General features: G+C 39.2%; 1 protein-coding gene and 2 long non-coding RNA genes across 8 annotated transcripts in view; 1 reads left to right on the forward strand and 2 right to left on the reverse strand.

Moving 5' to 3' along the window:
* Window positions 1–1,487, reverse strand: part of LOC306646056 — a 29,768-nt gene extending 28,281 nt beyond the window's left edge. The window contains exon 1 of the long non-coding RNA XR_013759807.1: window positions 1,429–1,487. This is a non-coding gene — a long non-coding RNA (uncharacterized lncRNA). The remainder of the gene's footprint in view (window positions 1–1,428) is intronic.
* Window positions 1–22,090, forward strand: part of PTPRG (protein tyrosine phosphatase receptor type G) — a 718,545-nt gene that overhangs the window by 691,590 nt on the left and 4,865 nt on the right. For 5 of the 6 annotated variants that reach the window (XM_079114370.1, XM_079114369.1, XM_079114371.1 and 2 more), the window contains 10 exons: window positions 307–441; window positions 2,329–2,501; window positions 4,160–4,295; window positions 4,867–5,013; window positions 7,349–7,442; window positions 8,159–8,235; window positions 8,696–8,824; window positions 12,273–12,419; window positions 13,108–13,250; window positions 21,665–21,800. In XM_079114370.1, coding sequence (XP_078970496.1) covers window positions 307–441; window positions 2,329–2,501; window positions 4,160–4,295; window positions 4,867–5,013; window positions 7,349–7,442; window positions 8,159–8,235; window positions 8,696–8,824; window positions 12,273–12,419; window positions 13,108–13,250; window positions 21,665–21,800 — 1,317 coding nt within the window. Of the gene's footprint in view, window positions 1–306; window positions 442–2,328; window positions 2,502–4,159; window positions 4,296–4,866; window positions 5,014–7,348; window positions 7,443–8,158; window positions 8,236–8,695; window positions 8,825–12,272; window positions 12,420–13,107; window positions 13,251–13,876; window positions 14,397–21,664; window positions 21,801–22,090 lie in introns of those variants that run through there. The other variant, XM_079114373.1, reaches the window with a different exon arrangement.
* LOC306646055 lies at window positions 1,719–4,967 on the reverse strand. The gene is made up of 3 exons (XR_013759806.1): window positions 4,860–4,967; window positions 2,267–2,581; window positions 1,719–1,854 (listed from the first exon to the last, which is right to left on the reverse strand). It is a non-coding gene; the product is annotated as an uncharacterized lncRNA (long non-coding RNA).

Raw genomic sequence — 22,090 nt, forward strand, 5'->3', positions numbered from 1 at the left:
CCATAAATCCAGCCCAGCCTTCCAAATGACACTTAAATTCCCTTTATAATAAGACATCTTGCCCACGTTTCTTAGAGGTTCAATGAATAGGTTTCTTTCTTAGGCCCTCTTTAAAGTTCATCATGTGTGGAGAGATGATCATAACTACTAGGCCCGTTTCTCAGATGACCTTGCCCACACTTAACAGACTCCATTTGCTTCTTCAGAGGTCTCATCTGCCTTCACACATTCAGCTCATGCATTTCTTCAAATAAATGAGTGTTTTAAGGTAGTCATTTGAAATTCACAATATTTTCCTTCTTGCAGCGAAAATGTGATCAGTATTGGCCAACAGAGAATAGTGAGGAGTATGGGAACATTATTGTTACACTGAAGAGCACAAAAGTACACGCCTGCTACACTGTTCGTCGTTTTTCAATCAGAAATACAAAAGTGAAAAAGGTATTGAGGGAACTGGGTATCTCTTTTTATACTTGTCATGAAAACCAACTTTTTTTTTTTTTTTAAGTATTTTTAATATTTTTTCCCACAATCCTCTGGACGCATCAGTGTATGGTGTGAGAGGTACTGGCAAAGCACTTAGTAGAATTTAACTGGCCCAACCGAGTTCTTTGATCTCTTTCTTTTTTTCCAGGAAGTCATTCTCTTAGGTTTTGGTAATACTCAGCAAATACAGCAGCATCTGTTTGTTGATATAGCTTTTTAATTCCAATTTCCTAAGTTTGCCAAAGAATGTGCCAAGGACTAGTACTCCTATGGATGCTTGTGAAAAACCAAGTTCTGCTATTCAGGAAGAATGGGAGATGAAGGCTACCTCACGCGTATCCCATGTTAGACATTTACAGTGAATACAAGTGACTGGAGTATTAGAGCTCAGAAACTTGTAGAACCATTTCCCAGTGTGACGCAGCCATAAAGTTCTTTCCATAGAACTACTAATAGCCTGAGAATCACACTGCCCGGAAATGCTGCTTTCAAGTTGTTTCGGTTTCTCTTTTTTTCTGTCAAATTCCACTGTCACAGCAATATTTGGTACTCTAGATAGATGGCTCAGTAAGAAAATGTAATCATCCTCAGAGACTCTGATATGGCAATTGTTTGTAGCAATGGGACCTTTTTTGGCATCCTGGACATCTTTAGAATGTTATAAAATAGTAGCCTCCTTGTCCGAGAAGAATTTACATTTACTCAGACTTTATATACAATTTTGGGTGGCTCTGAAGCCCATCTGTGATCCAAGATTAACAGTCCTTTCTATGTCTAGTTATTTCCAAAAATGGCAGAAATACACAAAAATGGGCAGCTCTGTATCTGAGTTTTCTCTATCATAGAGCTGTGGCTGGTCAAAGCGAGCCAATAATCCGTATAAAATCTACAAAGCACATTACTCATGGGAACCCTTCAGGTGTTTAAATAGGCCCACTTTACCTTCTCTTAGAAACGGCTTAAGTCGGAGATAGTGTAGGAACTTCAGGTGTTCTGTATCCCGATAAGCAAAAGCAGAAAATTGAAAGTTGACAAAAAAATTTTTAAAGCCATAATCAGCTTTGGAGACAATCTTCAATCTTTAGTGTTGATCACTGACTCTGAATCATCAAAAAAAAAAAAAAATTAGATTTTGAGACTTTTCTTTCAAAATAATTAGAATTCAAAAAGGTATGTCCCTAAAAAGAAAACTACTCTGAATAAAATGGCAGATGCAGGAGACCTTACCTCTGATTCTAGAGATGGAGAATCATTTGACACTTGGGATTTTCCCTTCACTTCCTGAGAACACACAGCACAACTTTGTCCTCCCGTTCCAGAAGGTCCCTCCTTGACAGTGGATGAAGAATGAGACTCGTGGCCCATGATCTAGATGGTCCGATGAAAGCTAAGTGAGGCAGCAATTTAGGAAATGGCAGCCTTGCAGAAAGTTGACCAGGCGCTCTGGATAGTTCCATGACTAAGGATACTCCAGAAGACTGGTGTTAAATGTTTGTTCTTTTTAATAATTTTGTTTTTAGTTGTAGGTGGACACAATACCTTTATTTTAATGTGGTGCTGAGGATCAAGCCCAGTGCCTCACATGTACCAGGCAAGCACTATACCACTAAGCCACAACCCCACCCCCATTTTTGGGATAATCTTAATCTCAGAGACGGGGAAGTTTTACAGCCAGCTAGAGTATGTCTCCATTTAATGAAAACATTGGCCACAAAGATGAAATAACCTGGCTCACACCTAGGGGAATGAGAACAGAGGTCATGGGTCCTGACACCTTTACCTTGTTTGTTTCCAGAATGTTCACCTGCAGATTAAAGAGGTCTTCTTACACCTTTCTCACAGGGCCAGAAGGGAAATCCCAAGGGTCGTCAGAACGAGAGGACGGTGATCCAGTATCACTACACGCAGTGGCCTGACATGGGAGTTCCTGAGTATGCCCTCCCAGTCCTGACCTTCGTGAGGAGATCCTCAGCAGCCCGGGTGCCAGACATGGGCCCCGTGCTGGTGCACTGCAGGTAGGGCCAGCGCCCTTCTCTTCTTCCACCTGGGACTCAGCATGTGAGGGGGATCGAGCAGGGAGCTTGGGCCCTGTGAACTGGGACCGTAGGAACTCTGTTATTGCTTTGCTTGACTTGGGCCGAATCTTCCTCTAAAACTGGGATGAATAAACCTGTTAGTCTTTTCAAGTAACCATATTTCAATCACATTAATAAACCATCTGCAATTCTGAAAAAAAAAAATCTCAACTAGATGAATCTCTGGTTTTAATAAAATGATCTTATTAGTAAAAGCCCCTATTATTATAGGGAAGTTTTAGGCTAGTGCTAATTTTTAAAAATATCCTGAACTTATAAGAGCTTTCCACACTAGAGATTGGGGCTTTTCAGAAAACTTCCTCTAAATAATATTTATAATATATATGAAAAGATGTTTTTAAAATTTCCAGTTTAGACGTGCTGTATAAAATACTTTTAAAAAGCACTTGGAGCAGGGCACGATGGTGCACACCTGTAATCCAGCCACTCAAGAGTCTGAGCAAGGAGGATCACAAGTGTGAGGCCATCTTCAGCAACTCAAGACCCCATCTCAAAAGGGCTAAGTTGTCAAGTGCCCCTGGGTTAAATCCCCAGAACCCCCCCCCCCAAAAAGGCATAAATTCTATTTTTCCCCTAAATTAACTTTTAGGTTGTTGCTTAAAAATGCTGTTATTGCATTTCATTTGCTAGTGCGTTCTTGACCTTCTGGGTTTTGTTTGGCTTCAGTATTCAAATGGATGTTACTTATTCTGTGATTGATGTTGCAGAGCCAAATGGCATTTTCTAAACATTTCTTTTGGGCTTTTCTTATGAAATGCTCTCACAAAACAAGCCCTTTGCACAAGTTAGAACACATCTTCTGCTTAAAATCCCGTGAGAACTCTACTTTTTCACTAATCCATTTAGGAATCACTAAAGTGGAGATAAGTCTATCAAACAGCCTAGGTTTTGTGCTAGACGGGAACCTTCTGGGGCATTCTGCCAAAACAAGCTTGTTATTCAGTACTGCAGAATTCAGATCTTCCTGACTATTTGTTTAAATCACAATTAAGAAATGCAAATATAAGGAACCCAATTTTCTGGATGTACCATTTTCATTCTACAACTAGATTACTACAGGAAAACATCCCTTATTTAAATAGGAACTTTCTGATACTGAGATCATTAGTTTCCTAGATGTGTGCAACAGAGGCAGACGTATAGAAAGGGGCTTAGTAAAAGATAACGAGTACTCAGACTTCCTGGGAGAGTTGGAGAACCAAGTGCAAGTTTAAAAGCAGCCTGCACCGTGCCTCGGCAGGCCAGCTCTGGGGTGCAGGTTGCTGCTGCCATGAGTCGCCCCTCAGTCCCTTGCAGTTTGAGTCTCATGTGTTTGCTTGAGCTGAGAGTGGGACTGAGTGCACACCATTTGTCTCCCAGCTCCTCTGGGAAAAAGTCTGTCTGCTCCTCGTCAACACTCGTTCATGGTGAGACACGTCCTAGTGAAGCTTTTAGGTGCCATTTATGTGAATATCCTCTGTCATTTATACTAGGTTATCTAGACAAAAGGGTTATTTCTCAGTTCATTACATACTTGCATGGTGACCATGGATTGAAAACATTACAAAGTCCTAGTTGAGCGCCTTCATTTTTCACAGTGCTGGCGTGGGCAGGACGGGCACCTACATTGTGATAGACAGCATGCTGCAGCAGATCAAAGATAAAAGCACAGTCAATGTCCTGGGATTCCTGAAGCATATCAGGACACAGCGCAACTACCTCGTCCAGACGGAGGTAAGGAGTTGCTGCCACGCCCTCTTGAGATACCAAAAGTTGAGCCACGTTGAGACAGATTCATCCTCTTAGGGCCCAAGGGAATTTACAGGTTTGTATTAGAAGATACACTGAGCACGGTTCCACTCTTTGGATCACAGGTTTCTGTTGCAATGTGGATCTTAACATCATCTTGAGTGCTTAGTAACCACACAAGTGCACAGAATCATATACAGTTGCATCAAGAACTCTATTAGAGGCTTTGGGAGTTAAACATGTTGTCTGGCCTGAAAACATGGTAATGATGGTTCTTGAGCCCTTCAATGAGCACACGTCTCAGTTACTGGCTGCACTGAACCACCCATTCCAGACACGGTGTGGAATAGAGAGATAAACAACACAATCTCTACATGAAAGTAAATCATAATGGATAAGGCAGTGAGTATGGGAACAAACCACTGAGTGGCAAATGCCTGAAGGAGCTCACTAGCAAGTCCCTGACAGGACAGAGTTAACCTAAGGTAGACCTTGTGAAGGCCTGGCTACCCCCTCACATCCCTCACTGGTGATCACCCTATATTGTACCTTTCAGGAGCAGTACATTTTCATCCATGATGCCTTGCTGGAAGCCATTCTTGGAAAGGAGACTGAAGTAGCTTCAAATCAGCTGCATAGCTATGTCAACAGCATCCTCATACCTGGAGTAGGAGGCAAGACCCGACTGGAAAAACAATTCAAGGTAGCGCTCTGAATCAACTGCTTTAGCACAAAGCAAGGAAGCAGGAAAACACCTTGAGTTTGGGATGGTGTCTTCTTTGCATTAACGTATAGATGGAAATGGATTACTAGTTATTTTCCTTTGCCTTCCAATTACTTATTATGTATTGGTGGTATTTAAGTAGATAGTATGGTACCTTCTTTTCTTCTGAGCAGTTTACAACTTTGTCCAAACATCCTCCTCTGCCACAAAGTACGTAAGACTTGAGTCTTTCCTTCTGGTCCAAAAGAGTATTCTCGATGTTTTTTCTGAACTGTTCAATGACACCTTATTAAAATATGCCTTTTTAGAGAACTATACCAAAAGGATTTGGAAATGACAAGAGTTGCTAAACAACACTATAGAAAAGTTACCTTTCCCTAAAATGGTTATTCTTTTTCTTTATAGGGACATGATGAAGTTTAAAAAAGGCAGTTAAAGTTTATATGGAATTGATAAAAGTGAAGGTGGAAGAGAGACTATAAGGGCTTTTAAAGTAATTAAGACCAGAAAAGCTCAAAGAATTGTAACTTACAAATGCTGCCTGTCTTTCCAATTACTGAGTGCCTTCCTATTTATTACTCTCATCAGTCTTTTCAGTTCTATTTTTTACACAGTGTTCTATATGTAATTTCTCATTTTGTGTTAAGAAAATGAGCTGTGCAGTTTTAGTTTTCATGGTAAGATTTTCCAGGGTCTGAAACCTTCATTTGACTTTTAGCCGAAGAAATGAGACTGCCAAGCAAATTATCCCAGGTGATATGAAAAGAAAATAGATTCTTTTCATTGAATTCAGTCCTCACAATAATTTTAAATTTCTGGCTCTTAATGTTCTAACTACTATAAAGTCATTTGAGGAAGTTAATTGTGAGGACACAATTTATCATTTTAAGTGTTTAAAATGAGTTCTTACAAAATGTTAAGTACAAACATTTCTTAAATTTTTGCCTTTTTCGGCAATACAGATTCAAATGAAAGGTTCAGAGTCTATGGAAAGTGTTACCATGAAAATGAAAAGTGCAGATTCATCTTTTTTTTTTTTTTTTTTTTTTTTTTTGGCATCTTGACACAACATGAGAAATTACACATAGAACTATGTGCAAAACAATATAAATTCAAAAGACTAATGAGAGCATCCTTGATTCAAAAATCTGAAATCCAAAATGCTCTCAAATCCAAAACTTTGAGTGCCACCATCAGACCACAAGTAGAACCATGAAGCTTATTTAAAATTACCTTAGGCTGTATATATATAAAACAAATTTCAGTCCTAACGGTTTTAAATTTCTGTCTCTTCTTTTAACATCCCTACTACTGTAACACCATTCAATTCCCATCTCGTAGATGCAGGACTTTACATGTAAACAAAATCCTAAAGAATCTGACACTGTTAGTTCCACCTATTTCAGATAGGAGAGACTCAACTTAGATTAGTTGGCACATCCCTTTAAAAAAAAACTCAAAGACACCAGTTCAATTGGAAAGCAGATAATTGACTATTATAGGCACTAATCATTATAGAATTCAAGAAGGAAAAATCAGAAACTCAAACATGAAAATTACTTCTAAGGTACACGATGGAGTAATAAAGCACTTGAAGACTGTTCGCATACGCTCATTAAGGTAGCCAACACAAAACAGATTGACTATTCTGTTTACATAGCTTGGTCGAACCAAATTCCTAAGCTGATTTTTTTTTTTTTTTGGTATGGGAAATTGAACCCAGGGCCACTTAATCACTGAATCACCTCCCAGCTCTTTTTGAGACAGGGTCTCACAAAGATTGCTGAGGCTGCTTGTGAACTTGGAATCCTCCTGCCTCAGCTTCCCAAGCCACTGGGATTACAGGTGTGTGCCACCATACCTGGCTACTGGGCTGATTCTTAATAATGGCCTTAAACAATGTCAGTTCCAGAGAAATGTACTCAGAACCTATGTTCTTCATCTTCAAGAAACACGATTAGTTCCTCATAGCATTAAAGTCTTTTCCAGTGTAGATTCACTTGAGTCTTATGGGCCACTGCAGAATTATGGACAAATTGCACAACAGCAGTAACATATGCAACAGGAAAAATCCACACGGTTCAATAAATACTGCACACAGTCCCTGTGTGCCAAAAGCCTGAGGCTGACAGTAGAACCAAGACGAGGACACAACCAAGGTCACAGAAAGAGGTACTACTAATGAAGCAAGAACGCATTCTTCAGGGCACCAAAAATGTTTTTGCTAGCGATCTTAATGATATTGTTCCAAATCACCTAACAGGTGCTATCGTTATACCCCTGAATGAAGACTAAAATGTTGCTTTTCTTCCAGCTTGTGACACAGTGTAATGCAAAATATGTGGAATGCTTTAGCGCTCAGAAAGAGTGCAACAAAGAAAAGAACAGAAACTCCTCCGTCGTGCCATGTAAGATCTTAAAATCAATTTGATTAGTTGTGTTGATATCTTTTTAAATCTGTAAAGAGGCAGCTACTACCCAAGGGAAGATATTATGTTGAACTGAGGCCATGTGGAAGGGTGGCTCTGGGGCCAGCATGTCCTCTATCTGATGTGCACTCTACCTTCAGCTCACCTGGAAGTATAAGAATAGGTTCTTTCTACCATATTGCAGCTATCACTGTGGCATAAACAGCCCTAGATCAATCTGTACAAGTAGAAGCACATCACTGCATTATCCTGGCCATTGAGATCCAGGTACTGTTGATCTGGAGACGCGGCCGAGGACGTTGTGGGTGTCCTGTGTCTCACAGGCATGGGTGCTCATTGGAGAGGTTTACCTCTACTGGAAAAGGCCACTGTTTTTATAAGCCCTTCATGGAGAAAAAGACAGAGCAAAGTAACAATATATTAACCCTGTCACATGTCTGTATTGAATAGTCTCTTAGCGATCTGCTTTGAAAACCTCTTAGACAGTAAAAAATGTGATTCCTACAATGTGTTCATCCCGAGCATGTGCAGTGAAATTTCATTTTACATTGTTTTTAGCTGATAACACGTTAGCTTATTTAAATACATAGGTAACTCTTGGACAGGGAGCCAAAGGATATGTAAATCTCAGAAAGAGCTGTTGGTTCCGATTTATAATAAGGCAATGTGGCGGTGTTCTTTTTTCCATGTGCTAGCGGAGCGTGCCCGAGTGGGTCTTGCGCCATTGCCCGGAATGAAAGGCACGGATTACATTAACGCTTCTTACATCATGGTGAGTCAACAGTCCATCAGACACGAAGGGAAACAAACCCAAAGGTGTTAAAAGAACAGACATCACCTATATGTCACTGATTTTGTTTTTGAAATAAACTGCGTAATATCAAACAAATTTCTGTATCTTGACACTTTGAACCAAAGACATCTAGACAATGGGAATATAAAAATAACTAAATGAAGCAAAATGCTTAATTTCACCTACCTAGCCTTTGAATAGATGTTGAAATTACAGTTAAAACAGCAGGAGTAACTTGAAGTGAATTACACGTGGAGAGAGAACTGCATTGTGTTAGCAGAAGTACATCTAAGAATTAGCCAAACGTACCAAATGCTCTCCTCCGTTATTTTAGTGGGGTCCAATAGTGCTATCTTGTTTCAGGAATTTATTTTCTTGCCACTAAGTTAGAAGCAAACCCTCATAATCACTGATTTTTTTCCCCTCTTCCCAACTGAAGGGCTATTACAGGAGCAATGAATTTATTATAACCCAGCATCCTCTGCCGCATACTACGAAAGATTTCTGGCGAATGATTTGGGATCATAATGCACAGATCATTGTCATGCTGCCAGACAATCAGAGCTTGGTGAGTATGGCACATCTGCTATATATTAATGAGCCCGGGCGGCTGCACACACAAATTACTTTGATACCTTGCCACAGGGCTGGGGTGTCTGCGTGTGCTAGGCAGGGAACCCAGACTTCCTATGGATGCACTTCATGGAACCACAGCATTGTTCCTGAGCGTTCCATCACTCCTCTCATGCTGACGACATAACCCTTCAGTTGCACTACATGTGGAGCAGCAGAGTGGAAGGTTTCAGATAAAGGTGACTTCAGTCGACCTCTTACCTGATGTATGTCGCTTCCAAAAAACAGATAACGTATTCCATTTATGAAATCTGTAACTATGCTTACTCCCCGCCTATTAACCCATTTAAGCCTCCCACCATCTTTAATGACGTAAGTACCAGGACCATCTCATTTAGGAGCTGAGAAAATAACTGACTTGTCCAAGAGCACGCACAAACAGTTGGAGCCAGGATGTGAATCTAAGTCGTCTCCAGAGTTCATGCTTTTAGTCAATTGCTTCTGACCAAAAATAAATAAATAAAAGTTACATCAGAAGTACTACTGATATCATTTTCTGCCCATTCCATAGGCAAGCCAGACCCACTGCAAAGAAGGGAAAGGAAAGACCTTGGGGTCCAACTTCAGATTTTGACTAAGCTACAACTTCTTTCCCTACTTAAGTCATTCTCTATTGAAGGCTGAACTCTAGGAGATGGGAGAACAAATTTATAAAACAGATTTACATGCTTCTGCTTAGATCTCACGCATACTTAACTTTCAGAATTATCTGGGTCTTGAAAAGTTACTACATGGACATGTGAACCCACGAGATAGAAACAATGAGGCTCTGCCTCCATGAGTGTCAGATTAATGAGTTTTTTAATCAAGAAAGAACAGCCTGTGATTGAACCCCTAGTCTCCATGACATGCGTTTGACTGTGTGCCCAGTCAGTAGGAACTTCTTCACTTTGTCGCGTTTTGCTCCAGCTTCAGAATACCAAGGCTGCTTCTGTACGGTGGAATGGCAGCAAAGTTGAGAATCAAAAGCTGGAGTGTAAATTTTCAAATTAGCTGGCAACAAGGGTCTATTCAGTTTGGCATGTGGAAATTGGAGGCATTTAGGGTTGTTAAAACATTCATTTGTTGGATGAGTCAGTATTTTCTTATTGTCGCTTAACAGAGGACAGGCACCATAAAGTATCTACCAGGAGCTCATTTGTATGGACTGGACCCAATAAGGGGTGCATGTTCTGTGGACAGCAAGGATACAGGAGGCTCCACTGAACACGCCAGCATCTCTGGGAGGCTGGGCTGGAATCATAAGTGTCTCCTCTCGGCTGTGAGATTAAAAGTTTCATCATTGCACAGCTTTTCTGAAAATGAGCTCTAGATTATTCTTATTATTACTACTTTGTCTCTACCAAAACTGTGTAAGACTATAATCCTATAAGGAGCCTAAAAGTCACTGATTCCTAACTCAGAAAGCATTGTTATCAACACTTTGATCTGTAAATACATTCGACAGTAAAATACTGACACCAGAATGCCTGAATTAAGAAGTAGCACTTAATTTCTTAGTCTTTCAAAATGAATAATTATTCCCTAGTTTGATTTCTGTATTCCAAAGTGTTCTTGTGCCTTTCTTTACCACAGTTAAAATCTCTTTGGTGTCCTTTAAGTAGTAAGTTACTACTTATATTTCTTTGAGGTACATAGTTTTATTATTCCCACTTTCCAATCATGGAAATTAAGACTCAAAGACTGATTTATTTGGGATCATATCCAATCTTAATCCTATGCTTAATCTGTGCATATTGGTTAAATTTAGATGCCCTGTTCATTATTACTTTGTATCAGGAATATCTGTTTATAGGGCCATACTTGCATTTCCTTGGACAAAAATTGTAAACCCACAACAGTTACAGACTTCTTTTGTATAGACTAAACCCAATTGCTAATCTGTTTCCCCTTATGCTGAGCTTTAAAAATAAAAATGTACTTGGCAATAAGCTACATTGAAACTTGAAAGGGTGATAAGTCTTATTGGACTGTTGGCTCATTTCTAATGCAACCATGTAGGATTAAACAAAGCCTTCTTTGTTTTGAACATTATTCAGAAGTATTTCTGACTTCAATGAGAGTAGCTAGGCATTTTCAGGAATACGCCCATAAATATGTACATAGAACAGGCAAACTGGAATTTGTCATTTGAGCTAATTAGAAAAATGGAGAGACGAGCAGGCATCATCTCCACCCTACGTAACAATGAACTTTTTCTTAGGCAGCTATAGTTCTCAGGGATAGAATTCAAGTATCAAGCCTGAATATCTGAAATCTTAAAATGGATGAACATGTACAGCTGAAAGACTTTGTGTTATCTCCTCTTGAAATGCTGTTGGTGGAACTAGAGATTAGAATAGCGGTTATGGAAAACAATATGGAGGTTCCTAGTAAAATTGAAAGTAGAACTACCACATAGTCAGGAACCTCCACAAAGGAAATGAAATCACCACCTGTAAAGATATGATCTTCCATATTCACTGCGGCCTTATTCACAAGAGCCAAAACATGGACTCCACTGTAAAAATGGAGTATTTTCTAGCCCTAAAAGAGACTCAAATCTTGCATTTGCCATATTAAGCTTGGAGAATATTATGTTAAACAAAATAATCCAGATACAAAATATTGCATGATCACTTTAATTTTAAAATATCAAATACATATAGAGAACAAAGTAGTACTTATAGGGATGGGGGAAGGAAATGTGGGATGGATAAGTCCAGGAAGTTAATGTAAAACATGAAGACTAGGTAATAAAATTGTACTGAATTTGTGCTAAATGAGATCATAGTTGCTCGTCATAAAAAAAAAATGTTTGTTTGACCATAGTAACCTTTTTACTATGTATATTCCATAACTTCATGTTACACACTTTATAGAATAAATTTTTTAAACATTCTTTATCTTACTAATATATTGTCAAAATGAAATTAGATAATACTTATAAGCATCCTTTTCAAAATAATACTAAAACTATAGATTTTTTTACTAACAAAATCCATAGGAACTAACAATTAGCATGACTTGGGTATTTAAGCAACTGTGAAATAATAAAATTATCTGGCCTATATCCCATTTCATTTTTTTTACTATGCCAACTAATTCAGAACGCTTGTCAACTAAGGGTGACATATCCCCAAAGGAGCCAGTGTTTCTGGTTGTCACAGTGACATGTGAGAGGTGCTGGGAAATGGTCATCATCAAAATATATTTTATAGTACACCACAGTCACTGCTGAACTAGGCACAGCTATAGGGATATAGTTCTAATTTAAGAGGTAACATGAGAAGTATGAGAAATGGCAAACTTAGGATATGATTTTGCAAGAAAATTTTAAAAACAAATGTTTGACAGCACTGTAAGGGGGTGAAAATAAACCTATTTTTCTTTTGTTCCCAAAGGCGGAAGATGAGTTTGTGTATTGGCCAAGTCGAGAAGAATCCATGAACTGTGAGGCCTTTACTGTCACCCTTATCAGCAAAGACAGACTGTGCCTCTCTAACGAAGAACAAATTATCATTCATGACTTTATCCTTGAAGCTACGCAGGTAACTAAAACCTCAGTTCCTCTGTAATAGGCATACCTGGGCCCTGGATCATTCCTTTAAGTAATAATGAAGTAATTTGCCACCCTGTAGACAGGGCCCAGGCATTTGAGTAAGACTTAATTTTAAATCTGTACGTTTCCCTTTTTGAGTCCTTCAAATATTTGCTTTTTCTGGCTGGCTAGGTGAAATGTAACAGCTCCTCTGGTTCAGCATGCATGCAAATCGATCTGCTGACCTAATTATAAAAACAATATATTAGAGCTCAATATTTTCTTTGCCATCAGAAATATAAGCCTTGCAATGTGTTAGAAATAATGGGTTTTTTAGTAAACAAAATTTTAGTGTATAATAACTACTTTCTATTAGCAGTTTCAATAATGATCACCTAACCCTGTCCTTTTTTTAATTGTACAAATTAGAAGAGTGTAAGATATAAAACCTCTTATAATTTATTCTCACTTGAACAATAAATGATATTCTACTAGCAGGACCTGTTTTTTGTTTTGTTTTGTTTTGTTTTTTAGTTTTTTAACAGCAGGCCTCCCTAGTATTTTTCTTTTTTACCAGTAGTTTGGTTAACGTGACATTATTCAGAGTAGCCTATAATATATGCTTTTTAGTGAGGCATGTTTTATCAGTTGGCTGATAGGAAACAAACAGGCTAAGACTCATGTCATGTTGTTTATAGGATGACTATGTCCTTGAAGTGCGGCACTTCCAGTGTCCCAAATGGCCTAACCCAGATGCCCCCATAAGCAGTACCTTTGAACTGATCAACGTCATCAAGGAAGAGGCCTTAACAAGGGATGGCCCCACCATTGTTCATGATGAGTACGTAGCTGTTGCTTCTTTTAAAAATCCAGACCCTGTTCTTGTTGATCTTGTTGAATTGCTATGGGAAGGCAGAATTTTTAAAATTTTCTCCTTCTCAGCTTGACAATTCCAAATTGTTTCTAATATGTATATGTGCAAAGTGTTGTGGTTCTGTTTCCATTTCAATAGATTCAACTCTGCTGAGGCTCTCCTACAATGTATGTTCTAGGAAAGGGCAAGTACTATATCTTCTGTTTCAATAATCAAATCATTATTAGCTATTTATATTGTTTAAAAGTTGCATTTATTTTAAACTCCTTAGACTGAATTTCAGCACTTATCAGAGGAGCCTTTTAAAAGTATAATTTAGTTAATTAATAGTGATAGGTATTAATGATAAGGTTTCCACTTTATGATGTGGTTTAAGGTTTACAGTACTGCTCTGCAGGACTTAATATGAATCTTACAGAGCACAAATTACTTGTGCCTGATCTCAGGGAATCTTATGGTACATGGATGTTGAGAGCCAAACTCTTAAAAGCTGGAATCAACTTATCAGTCAATTATAAAACCCTGGATCTTTTGGAATCATACCATCCTTTAGCTAATGTAGAATCAATTATCCATCCTCTTTTCTATTTTAGTTCCAATGAAGCTCCCTAGGTCAACAACTTCTCAATATATCTACTACATTGCCAAGTGCGATGGCACATGCCTATAATCCCAGATACTTGATAAGCTGAAGCGGGCGGATCCCAAGTTCAAGGCCAGCCTGGACAATTTAATGAAACCCTGTCTGAAGATAAAATTTCAAAGTTCTGGAGATGTGGCTTGGTGGTAGAGTGCTTGGCTAACATGCGGGAGGCCTCGATTTCAATCCTCACCACAAAAATTAAAAATACCCAACTAATTTAGTAGCATTAGACACTAATAAATTGGAAATCACGAAGTCTTTCTTTTGCTCTTTCTTACAAAACAGTGTATATTTCAAAATGTTGCAAGATCAAAAAAATCAAGATTAGAAAAGCACTCCAGTTGAAGGGTCAACGTAGCACACTGAGGTCCATGCCTGGAGATATGGTGACCACCATCAGGGTTTAAACAAGGCAGTTGCTATGGCTCTAAGAAACTTTGTCCTGTAGGTACAGCATGAAATTAGGGCTGCTTGTACAGTTTTCCCCCACTAATCTGGATTGACTTTTCTAATGAGTTCTGGGCTTTACCAGCTCTTATAAATTCAGGACAAATTCTAATGTTGTTGCCCAGTCCTATGGCCGATTCTGCTGTTATGCAATACTCCACAGAACTGTGTCCTAAACAGCTAATCTTACATATCATGGTAGGGAAAGAAGACCACTCACAATAACCAGCGAAACACTAGACAGAATCATTTGATTCCCCTGTCTATGTTCAGCCTTTGAGTATTTCTCTGATTCAGTGATTTTTGTATCACATGCAGATTATTCTTAGGCCAAAATAGGCAAAGAGCAAATTAAGGCTAGCCCGGTGGATCTGCAAATGTCATAGAGGCAGATGCTGTGAAAAGCCACTGTCAAAATATGCTAATTCATTTATCTACCATCTATGGGAGATACGTTCATTCCACAGAAATTCTTTTCCACATCACTCAAGAGCAAACAGAATTTTTCAACAGCTGCGAGCACTAGTGCAGTTTCCTAAACACCAGCTAACTTTTTCAGTTTCGACCTTATCTACTTTTGGTACCTATAAACATCTTCCTGGTGGCCAGCACATTCCCCCAAGTCCCCATATTCACCCCGAACTCACCATCCCCCTCCAGCTCCATTTAATTAGCTGCACAAACCAGAGCCACATCAGAGCCCCTGTGGCGTCCCCCTGACCCCCACATCCAACCGGCCACCATGTGTTATTGCTATACATTCTTTGACAACCTGGTTTAGGTTTACTTTTCAATGTGCCATCCCAGTCATCCACTGAAGAACTTCCTGCAGACCACCGTGTCCCTTTGGAGCACCCATTCATTTAACACACCGTCCAAAAGTCACCTTTTTTGAAACCATGTGACTCATCCCACAGCTGATATTCAAAATCATTAATGTCACATTCTTACAGTGTTAAATGTCACTCCTGTTTATTCACATCACACTATAACTATTTGTGTATGTGCCTGTCACTCCCACATTGCTGAGGCCAGCACCAGTTACTTGTTCCAGTCTCCAGAGGGTGACGCGCAATGCCTGGGACAGAGTGGATACTGGATGAGTATTTGTATGAATGTGTACTGCACATTGGGACCTGAAAACTATTGAGGATAGGTACTCCTATAAGAATGATATCCAGAGAGTCTTGTTTTGTCTCCTTAAGTCGTTTTTTTCTGCATCAATTCTTCCGTAAACTAAAACCAATTTACAGTGAGTTCTAAAGCTCCGTCCAAAGTAAGAGTGACCAAGCTTAGAATGCTCGCTTGCATCCAAAGTGAGACAAAGAATCGACCTTACTGTGCATGAGCCTCACAGTGCTCATTTGGTCTTCACAGACATAACACCTACTCAGTTGTAGATCAAATGGATGGCATTTCCAGATCAGTGATCTGAGGATACATTTCTCAGCAAAGAGTCAACTTTAGGGGAACAAGTAGAGCTTAAAGGCAAACTGCTGTATTCTCAGCATCCTCTATTCACCTGTTCAACTATTCTGTTCAGGGGTTGCTGTATATTGCTCCTGTCAGGTTTTTTAATTAGCCTATGTTCTTACCAGATAGCTGTAGATTAAACCATTAGCCATATCATCCCCTTTACTCACAGAATGAAGAACAGCTTCCTGTGTAATTACTCAATATTAATTTTATTCACTCCAAAGTTACATCTGTCTCTCCGCTGGATGTCCTATAGGCTGGTTTCATTTACCAATTCCTACAGTGTGACCTGAGGGCCACGGGGAAGGCTGGTGGCTCAAAGCTGTTCCAGGAGACCTGGGAAGTCAAAAGTGTTTTGCAAATGACATACTGGCTGCTCTCCCCAAGCTACTTGACAGATGATGAAATCATCATCCCATTCTCAGGATTAGCAGAATGTGTGCTTGCATGTTCTTGAATCTTAACATGTTCTCGCATCTTCATATGTTCTCGGTTTCAGTTTCTAGTACAGCAGCACTAATTTATCTTGCCCAGATAAGCAAAAGCTCAGTTATCTATTTTGATTTGGTCCTGAAATCAGTTTGAAGACTACTGAGCTCTTCTGTAAGAAATGCAGATATGTAGAGTGCTTTCTGTACCAACCGATACAAAGATGCCCACAAACCACAGCACACTCACTTATTTCCATAATCCTCAAAACCATCACTAAGGAATTATTTTTTATGATCACCACCTCACGTAACCAGGTTAGAGTGAATTGCCTAGGAGCTGTGCAGACTTCCAGTATCAGCCAGAACCAGGTCCATAATTGGTAGGGTCTAACATAAAACGAATATGCAGACCTCTTGGTAAACAATTAAGAATCTCCGGATGGTACATGGACAGCACAGCACCAACTGAAGGACCAGGTCCACTGAGGCATAGGGCCCTGTGCAGCTGCATAGGAGGCAAGCCAGGAAGCTGGCCCCAGGCATGTGCAAAGTCGTGCATGTGGTCTGTCATGAGTGAGATGCTATACGGTGTGTGAGTGTGAAGAATGGTGAAACACGGCAAAAGCAACTCACAGAAAACCCTACATGGAAAGCACTCTCCATCACAAAGACACGTGTTACCCTGACTTTTCTGACTGACCAAACAGAGCTTTTAAAAAGAGCTAAAGGGAGGGAGTCACGGAGTGTATTTCACTAGAACCATTCAATTCTTCCCCTCATGAACCAAATCAGTACAAAGTAATTCAAATACCATGCTAAAATAAGTCAACTGAATACAACTGGAACCCAGAGAAAAACATGACAACCAGTAACCAAAAAAACAAAATAAATCAAAGTTCACAGGGTAATCATGACATGACAAAATAATATGCTCAGGGATCTACAGGAAAGTTTCATGAAATATTTAACAACATGTGTTATAAAGCAGGGGAAAAAAATGACAGCCTAAAAATGGAAAAAATATTCATTTTTTGTGAAATTAAAACCTAAGAGATGGACTGGTAGCAGAATGTGCTGAGCTAAAAATCAAATCAGGATGTGGAGGCTAGATACAGAAGCACTAGCATCTGCCTGAGAGGTGATCCACCGGGAGATAAGACAGGACAAAAAGGAAGAAGTAATGGCTGAGGTTTTATAGGCACTAAATAAAGAGTTGAGGTCTTCAAATGAACCATCAGGATATGGTACTTTGAAAATAACACTCAGAAGATCTGAATGCCACAGCAGTTAACACACCTGACCTAATAGCATCAGAGAGAAGTCTGCATCCAGGAGAAACTGTAGGGAGATATCACAGGCTTTTCAAATGCTTTTTTTCTTTTAAATATAAGCCAAAATTTGAAATTTCCATTCATTCCTAAAACATGGATGCCATACATCGCCACACTTGTTGATTACAATGCATTAATAGTAGTAATCAGCAATGAAATAAGATTCCCAAATTCTTATGCCTGGAGGCCCAAAGTCTTACCCCCAAGAATTACTTATAAACGATTCATGGGTTAAAGAGGTAACCAAAATAGAAATTGCAAAATACTTAAAGACTAGATGATGAAGGCTTTGCATTTCAAAAACTTGGCTCCATCCTACTTAAGTACACTCAGGAGAAAAAAAAAAAAAATGTGTGGCCCAAATTATATCTATTAAAGATTAAATATAAACAGCTTTCACCTCAAGAGGCTAAAAAAAGAAAATCCCCCAAAAGTACAAGAAATTAAACAAAAGCACACAGTAATGAAACAGGAACAAACAGTAAAATTTAAGCAATAATTAAAATCTAATAAAAGATTAAGATAAAAAAGCTACCATTTTCTGTAGTTACACTGAAAACATTTGAGAATTGTTAATGGAGTTTGGTACTAAAATAATTATTAATAAAATACCTGGGATTATGTCAGAAGAGGACACAGCTGAAAGTCGAGAGTCCCGAGCCAGTGATAGGTGTGGTTGGATGAGGCTACATGAAGGCTACTGCACTGTTGGACTTTTGTGTACATTTATGTGTATTTTCTAGAATTAAAAGCTTAAAGATAACTACAGCTCTGAATTTTACGCCTTGATGATATGCATAGTAAGACGATGCTTACTGAACACACAGTATATGCCCACCTCTGCTCTGAGCCACTGACATGTATCCCTGAAATTTAAGCTCTAGTTAACTCTGGTGCTTGCCCAGCTGGTGAACCTGAGTACACCCTGCTTCTTCAGCCTCAGGTCCAGAGAACAGAGCCACACCACAGTGTTACTGAAAGGTTCTCCAGTTATTAAGACCTACAAAGTCCTACATCAGGCTCCATTTAGACAGGAACAGAGAAGACTTTATGAAAACCTGATTTAAACAGACAAGGCTGGCACAATGAAACATACAGGACAATCTTACATGTCTGATTATGGATACAAAAATTTAAATTGTCTAATAAAACCCAATATATTAAGAAAATTACACATTACAAAGCAAGATTAATTTTGGAAATGTGTAGCTGGTTAAATGTCACCAAAAATCTATTAACAAATTCGTGACATTATTAAAGGAATTCCAAAAAATCAAGATAACAGGAAGCATTCAATAAAATAATCACCCCCAAATACTCTCGGCTAACTAAGAATGAAAAGCATCCTATGCGAGTTGATAACTATTTACTAGAAGCCTGGAACAGATACTTTTATTTTGTAGTGAAAACTTAGAAGTTTGACCATAAAAAACACACCCTAACCCACACCGACCTACTCCCAGTGCTACACGGGAACTCAGGGTTCTAGCCAAGGGAGTAAAAGCCAAAGACAGAAGAAAATGAAAGATAAAGAGGAGACTGGCATTACTGGCAGACAGAGACGGGGCCAACCATAGAGAAATCCCACACCTCACTAGAAGTCAAACCAAGTTCAGCTCTGTGACCAAATACAAGTTCACCATCTCGTACTTTTCCTATAAATCAACTGAAACCAAACAAAAATGTCACAAGAAGAGTAATAAAAAGTCTAGAGTACCTAGGAATTAACCTACTATGAAACTGGAAATGACCATTAAGAAAACTCTAAGACCTCACTGACCTAAATATATGTACAAAAGCACATTAATGAACAAAAAAATGAAACGAATTTCCTCAACTCCATCTATATATTCAGTGCAACCTTATCAAAAATCCTTAGTGTTTCTTGACGACTTGGTTTCAAAAACACTATGAAGCAGATAGAAATACTGGAAATGAATGTGTAAGTGAGGCATTTGTAATGTATGGGCTTGGGTGTAGCTAGAACACGTGCTTACCATGCGCAAGGCCCCAGGTTCAATCCCCAGCACCAAAAACACTGGTAAAATATCTGAAACACTAACAATAATGTGAAATAAAGGTAGAGAAAGCCTAAGTCATTATGGAAGCTATCAGATATCAAGGCCTATTTAAAACCTAAGGAATTAAAAAATGTGGGCAAGCATAAAAAAATAGAGAAAATGGGACAAAGTTTGGAAACAAGCCTACATATGTGAGAATGTAGTGTCAGAGAAGAGATCAGAGTATTCAATAACAAATGCTGGAAACTGGTTATCCACTGGAAGAAAACTAAGATCGGATCCCTCCCTTACATCAAAACAAGACTCAGAATGAAGTAATCAAATGTAAAAAATAATTACAAAATAGAGGAGACTATCTTTTTGAAAATATTAGTAGTTGTAGCTGGCCACAAAAGCTTTTTTTAATGTGGTGCTAAGGATCAAACCCAGTGCCTCACACTCACTAGGCAGGCACTTTACCACTGAGCTACAGCCCCAGGAGAACCTCTTTATGATCCTGGGCCAGGAAAAGCATTAGAACTGTTAGAAGTTAAAAAAAAAAAAAAAAAAAAAAAAAAAATTGATAAACTTGATTATATCAAAACTATTCTGTACTCCAATATAATAAAAATGATCACAGTGGTAAGAGAATCAAGGAAATGGGAAAAAAGAGTTGCAACATATACTACGGACATTTTCACCTATCAGAGCGGCAAGCGCTCTTAAAGTTTAGAAGGATGAGGAAGAAACAGGAATTTGCACCCTAGGCCGGGTGTGCACGCTGCAGATGTGGTGCCGAGCTGGACCCAAGTCTGTACGGAAACGTTCACCTCTAGAGAGTTTACCTTGAAAAATTGGGTGGCAATTAAGGGGGCCTTCATTCTTATTTATATGAATGATATAAACACAATATTTTCATTTTAAGAATGATTCCAGGAACTCCACAATTGGTAGTTTTGCAGAGAGCAGCAGCAGGGGGCATCTAAACACCAGTCTGACTTCTACCCCAAGCCAGCAGCACCACCTTGAACCATCTGTTTTCTCATCACTCACGTGGGAACTCAAGTCCGAGCCTGATCTTGCTTTTTTGTGAAACAAAGAGAACCAAATTTATTTTTCCACAATCTTATGGAATCTCCTCTCATTAGGAAAGTTCCTCTTCACTGCCCAAAATAATGACTTTAGATGAAACTAATTTTGAAAATTTTGACTGTTCTGAACCACGTACGGTCGCATGTCACTTAATGATGAGGATCGTCTGATTACATCTGAACTACACCGTATTCCAATAAAACAAAAATGACCGTGATGACAGGAGAAACTAGACAAGAGGGAAAAAATACGTAAAAGCACCGTCAGGCGACTCTGTTGCTGTGGGAACACCTCAGAGTGCACTTACACACGCCCCAGAGATGGGGCCAAGTATTTTTTTGTTATGTGCTGTACTTTTATGTACGACTGGCAGCACAGTGGGTGTACATACACCAGCACCCCCCCCCACACACACACACACACGGAACATGTTCCATTAAGATATTACTACAGTTATGACATCACTAGGCAAGAGGAATTTTACAGCTTTGTTTTAATCTTAAGGGACCCTCAGTGCTGTCCATGGTGAAGTGAAACGTCTTTATCCAGCGCATGACTTTTTATTTTTCACATGTGTAAGTTCCATCTAGCCATTTGAGATTGTTAAAACATTTTTTCCCGACCCTTCACCACCTGCTACTTACCCAACAGCCTGCACTTACGGATCTCATACCATTTTTCCTATACATCAAATCAGTAGCTCTCCCGAGTCTACTTTTGAAGCTCTCATTTCATAGTAGATATAAGCTAAGCATCTGATGAAGCAGTTCAGGAGATTGCACATTCATAAACAAATGTCACCTTTATGCCCGCCTCTAAATCCCCCTGTCCAGAGTTCGCCCATTTTTGTCTTCTAGAATAGATGTGAGTAACAGCCTAGTTAATTTCTAAGGAAATGTGTGATGGTATTTTGTTCTAGTAAGTTCAGTCTCTTAGTAAATCTGGTGTCGTTCCCCCCCAGGTACGGAGCAGTTTCAGCAGGAATGCTATGTGCCCTTACTACCCTGTCCCAGCAGCTGGAGAACGAAAACGCTGTGGATGTGTTTCAGGTTGCAAAGATGATCAATCTTATGAGACCTGGAGTATTCACAGACATTGTGAGTAGTCTGCACGGAAACAAAACATTTACATCAGCTGAAACTCCAACTCACACTTAGAGAGAGCACAAGGGTTGTCAGCTAGGGGTGATTTGGCTTCAAGGAACATTTGGCAGCGTCTGGAGACTTTCTTTGGTTGTTGAAACTGGACAGAAAGGTGCTCTGGCATTCAGTGGGTAGAGGCTGTGGATGCTGCTAAATATCCTGCTGTGCCCAAGACAACAAAGAATCACCTAGCCCAAAATGTCACTAACACTGCCATTGAGAAACCCTGCTTAGAGTACAGAATT

The sequence above is a fragment of the Sciurus vulgaris genome (genome assembly GCF_902686455.1).
Source record: "Sciurus vulgaris genome assembly, chromosome: 16".
Lineage (NCBI taxonomy): Eukaryota > Metazoa > Chordata > Mammalia > Rodentia > Sciuridae > Sciurus > Sciurus vulgaris.